Raw genomic sequence first — 5,164 nt, 5'->3', positions numbered from 1 at the left:
AAAGTCAATTTCCTGATTTTAGAGATGGGAAGATAATGGGCTGGAAAACTACAGGCAACCCCAACAAGTGATCCTGGGCTCCTTCCCGGCCTCGGAACTGCAAAGCCTTATCTCCCCACCGAGGCCCCCACTTGTGTCTGTAAGAGGTTATAGTAAACACCCACGGCCCAGCTACCAGGGTGCTTAGCAGGGGCGTTCGTGACCCCTGGAAGGTTGCTCTGTGCCAGAGCGAGGGTCTACCACCACGGGGTGACCTTGCTGGCGATGGCAGCAGACTCCTTCCCAGGGAGCAGCCCCGTGGGACAGCCGAGGAGAGACCGTGCCCTGTGGGGGTCACTTTTGGGCTCCTGGAGGTGGAATGCAAGTCCCTGGCCGAGCTGAAAGGCCGCCGGCCTGGGAGCCCGAGGGGGCGGGTGGGGGCGGGCCGTGTACTCACCCACGTGAAGATGGAGAAGAAGGAGAAGGCGATGGCGGCCCGAGCTGCATCTGTGCCTTCATTCATCGGGTTGTCCTTGGGCTTGGACACCTGCCACTGGTTGGCCAGGAAGCAGAAACCCACGAACCAGAGAAAGGCCCAGAAGGCTGCAGTGTCCACCAGGGCCGGGCAGAAGGGGCCACGCGTGACAGAGGGCGAGTGGGGAGGAAGTGGGGGGAAACGGGCAACAGGGAGGGGTTTAGGAGCACGCCTCCCGCACTCCCCCACCCCCAAAGGGAGAGGCGGGGGCCGGGGAGGGGCAGAGAGGGGAGCACAGGAAGGTGAGGCGAGAACAGGGAGGTCAGTCAGACGCAGAGCGGGAGAGGGACCACAGAGAGGAGCCGGCCGTGCAGACGGCGAGGACCGAGGACGGGAGCAGAGCCGGGGAGAGGCAGGGGAGGCGAGGGGAGGGGAGGAGGGAGAGACAGAGAGAAAAGTCAGCCTAGGCGGGCATTTCTGAAGCCGAACACTGATTTCCCGGCGGAATCCCCTGCCCCGGGACGGGGTCTGCCCTGCGGCAGTCTGGGAGGAGCTCTGATCTGACCCCCTGCCTCCCAGAACACTGGGCAGAGAGGAGGAGGGGGAGGCTGGGCAAGGGGGGCAGCTTATCCTCGGAGGATACCCAGGGGCTGCCCAGAGAGGACCAGAGCTGCTCAGACAAAGCGCGTGTGTGCCAAGGGGCTGGGGCATCTGGAGACCGACATGTCCCATAGGCACTGCGGGGGAACCCTGGGGCTCCGTGGAACACAGCTCGAGAACCATTAATTTCCCTCTATCCTTCCAGTCTAAGGGACTGGTCTCCCTGCTTATGGTTAGCCGGGCTCATCCTGAGGATCCCAGACCCAGGAATTGGGGGGAGGGGTCCCCTAACCAAAGAGCCAGGACCACAGGCAAAGCCCCGCGGCCTCTCAACCCAAGCGCCCAGTGAACAGACTTCAGAACTTGTGGGGACAGAAGTCAGGTCATCTCTGCCAAAGGCTGTTTCTGGAAGACGCGGCAGCGGGTCACGTTCAGGTCCTGACCCTCCCGTGTGCCAGGCCATCAGTCCTGTCTTCCTCCTCCACCACGGGAGGCAGCACAGAAGAGGCCTCTGAGGGAAGGGACACTGTGTCCCGTCCCTGCTACGGGGCTGTGGGCTCTTCCAGGGCCTCGGGCCCAGCCCTGGTCTCACCACTCCCTGTCGCCAGCCACGTGACCCCAAGTCTGTCCCTTCGCCCGCCCGCGCCTCAGCTTCCTCATCTGGAAAATGGGCTAAGGGGACAGCTGCCTCCTAGGTGCACACGAGGATTAACGGGCCCGTGGCCGGGACAGCCCGCTGCAGGCTCTGTCGTGTGTGTGTGTGGGGGGCTACTCACCAGGGTGGGGAACTCACCTGAGACACCGATGTCGGACAGGACGGCTTTCTTGCGGTCCTTCACGCTGCTGATCTGTGGGAAGTAGACGTCCAGGGCCAGGTAGAGCAGGCAGGTGAGGAAGGCGAGCACGCCCACGGCCACGCCATAGCTGCAGGCGTTGGGGTTGCGGTTGTAGATGCAGAACGTCTCGCCCTCCGAGTTGTTGTTGAGGTAGCCCTCGTTCACGATGGAGCCGAACACCACAATGGAGAACACCTGTGGGGGGAGGGGGCGGGGCGGGGGAGGCAGGGAAGGCATGAGACCCAGGCCCGCGGAAGGGGAGGCTACCGCCCTCGGCCTGCTGCCTGCCCCTGCCCCAGTGAGCCCTTTCCACTCCCAACAGCCGCAAGGCTGGAGCTAAACAGGCAGTTCAGAGGGGAGGCCCAGAGAGGGAGGGCCACTTGCTTAGGGTCACACAGTGCAGGAGGGGCCAATCACTTCCTTCCTCGGCTTCAGGCAGAACAGGTCCCTCTGACCACAGACTTGGCCCTAGCAACCCACCAGCCAGGTGCTGGGAGGTCTTCCTGGGCCCTGACACCGAGATTCCTCTAGAACTGGACCCGGCCTCCCAGAATGAGTGGGCGGCACGCCCTTCTGAGAGGTGGACCTGCCAAGCCCCCACGCCCAGGCCCTCTAGGCTAACTCCTCCAGATGCTGGCACATGCCCGTCAGGTGTTCCATCTGGTGCTCCCCACCCCTCTGTTGGGGGCCGTGGTGGGTCCTGTCCTTGGCCCCCCACCCCTTCCCTGTAGCCCAGACACTGGCAAATGGAAGGAGGGGTGAATCAAAAAGTAACAGCGGTCGCGATCCTGCCAGTTACAGGGCCGCCGGCGCTACCCCAAGGGCCGCACACGTGGTCCCCCGCTTAGCCCCCCAACAAGCCTCTGGGGCCAGCCGAGGTGGCCCCGGCCGACCCCACCCCTGGCATCCACTCCCTTGTGCAACCTCCTTCTCCCCCGCCGCCCGCCCTGCCGAGCGGGGGCTGGGCTTTGTGGTTGGAGCAAACGGAACATCATCGCAGGAAGCGATGGATAACATCTCTGCGAGGAGACCACAAGGACGCTGGCCGCCACCTTGCTCGCCCTCTCTTGCCGCCTCCTCCTTGCTCGCTCCGATGCAAAAGCTGCCTTGGTCTGAGCTGCCCTCTGGAGGGGCCCATGTGGTTTTTTATGGTTTTTCAGCCATAAACGAATGAACAAACAAACAAACAAACAAAAGCCAGTCTGACACATGCTACAGCTGGATGAACCTTAAAATAAGTAAAAAGAGGGGCTCCTGGGGGGCTCAGCTGGTTATGCGTCTGACTTGGCTCAGGTCATGATCTCACAGTTCGTGGGTTCAAGCCCCGCGTCGGGCTCTGTGCTGACAGCTCGGAGCCTGGAGCTGCTTCAGATTCTGTGTCTCCCTCTCTCTCTGCCCATCCCCCGTTCACACTTTGTCTCTTTCTCTCTCAGAAATAAACATTAAATGATTTTTAAAAAATGGTTAATTGCACGGTATGTGAATTTTTCTGCAATCAGAGAAAAGATGGTGGGTTTGTGTCCTGGTTCAACCACGGGCACGGAGGCGGGCCATGGTGCCCCGAAAGCCCCACATCTGCTCGTCCAGACCCGGGCATGCTGGCTCTCTGCCTGGCCCCGTCACAGGTTCTACATCTTCGCCATCACCCCGTGGAGCACAGAGGGCACCTGGTGCTGCCCCCCATTAGCAGTGTAGGGAAACTGAGGCACAGAAAGTGTAGGTGGCACTATTGTCAGAAGTACAGGCTCAACTTGAACCCAAGGGTCCTGATTCCCAGCCCTGTGCTCTTTCTCACCTGACTAAGCTGACTCTCAGCCTCAGGAGGTGGGCCCTGACGAGGCGTAGTCTTTCCAGACGCCTGAGGGGCCAGGAGCGTGGCTGAGTGCCAAGTCTGGTGAGTGTGGGGTCGCACACAGGAGGGGAGAGGCAGGAAGTCCTGACTTCACAGCAATTGTCTAAGGGACTCTGGGCTACTGACACGGTCTTGACAAGCAAGGCAGGCGTGGGAGATGAAGGCAGGCTCTCATGGCCAGCTGCTTGAGTTGCACACAGCACAACCCTGGGACTGCCATTCACACAGCCCCCTTGGACCTGTGCACCAAGACAGGTCCACAAGGTTCCTACCAAGAAACTGCCACGTTGGGAATCTGAGGCGTCACCCCATGTCCCCAATCCAGCAGAATGGAAAAGCTTCTAGATTAGAGAAGAAGGGGTCAGTCACACAGGGTGGCTGAAGTCAAATCCCAGGCCTGCTGCTTATGCTGTGAGGCCTCAGGCAAATGACTTAACCTCTCTGAGCCTCAGATTGGTCCTCGGCAAAAAGTAACCTTCCGTCTGGGACTCCCGAGAGAGTGACACGCACGCGTCCTGAGCAGAGCAGTGCACGGCGCGGCTGAGCAAGGGTTAACTCCCTTCTCCAGAGGCCTGAGGAGAGAAGGCAGAGCACCGGGAAGGGCCGCCAGGGGTGGGTACAAGCGTAGACCCCCTTCCAAGGGAAGGCCGGGAGGAGGGGGGAGGGGAAGCAGGCAGGCGGACGTTGGGGCTTTGGGGACAGCGGAGGAGGAACCATTAAGACGGGGCCCTCTTGGGGGAGAGAGGCAGGGAGTCCCTGAAGAGGCCAGGAGGCACGTGCTGGAGACAGTGGGTCCCCAGGAGGGTGAGGAACAAGATCAAAACATCCTCCAAGGAGCCGGTGGGGGCCCCGGGCAGCGCGGAGAGAGGAGCTCTGGGCCCCCTCCGGGCCCCGTCCACCCCACGGCTCCAGCAGACCGCGCGCCCCGCGGTCAGGCCTTCCTCACAGGTCAAAGTCACCATGGGCAAGTGACTTCTCAGAGCCTCGGTCCCCTCATCTGGAAAGCCCGGCCACCACAGCACCTGAACCAGCGGCGTGCGGCGAGGAATGGATGAGGTCATGCCCGTAAGGACCCACGTGTGATGTGGAGTCGGCGCCCCCAAAACGCCAGAGTGACGTGAAACAAGCAGAAGAGATAACGGAGCAAGGGCGGGCGGTGGCCATGCCGGGAGGGAGGCCGCGGTGCTCAGGGAAGGGGCCAAGGCGGGGATTTTTGAGCTGAGCTGAGATGCCAGCCCTGCCAAGAGGCGGGAAGCGTGTTTCAGGCAGAACAGAAGGGGCAAAGGCCGAAAAGGTGGGAGAAGAGCCAGCGATGGAGGAGTAGGGCTGGAGGTGCACGGGACGCGGGAGGAGGGAGAGTGGGGGGGGCAGGCCAGGTGGGTGGGACACAGAGAGGAGTCACAGGTGGTGACAGAATCTGCG

General features: G+C 61.9%; 1 protein-coding gene across 1 annotated transcript in view; it reads right to left on the bottom strand.

The window, feature by feature from the left end:
* Positions 1-5,164, bottom strand: part of SYNGR1 (synaptogyrin 1) — an 11,694-nt gene that overhangs the window by 3,888 nt on the left and 2,642 nt on the right. Inside the window, exons 2-3 of the mRNA XM_077757881.1 lie at positions 1,848-2,085; positions 437-582 (exon numbers count right to left, since the gene is read on the bottom strand). Coding sequence (XP_077614007.1) covers positions 437-582; positions 1,848-2,085 — 384 coding nt within the window. The remainder of the gene's footprint in view (positions 1-436; positions 583-1,847; positions 2,086-5,164) is intronic.

This window comes from Crocuta crocuta, unplaced genomic scaffold (genome assembly GCF_008692635.1).
Source record: "Crocuta crocuta isolate KB4526 unplaced genomic scaffold, BGI_CrCroc_1.0 scaffold143, whole genome shotgun sequence".
Taxonomy (NCBI): Eukaryota; Metazoa; Chordata; class Mammalia; order Carnivora; family Hyaenidae; genus Crocuta; species Crocuta crocuta.
This window is presented reverse-complemented; position numbering and strand designations above follow the sequence as displayed.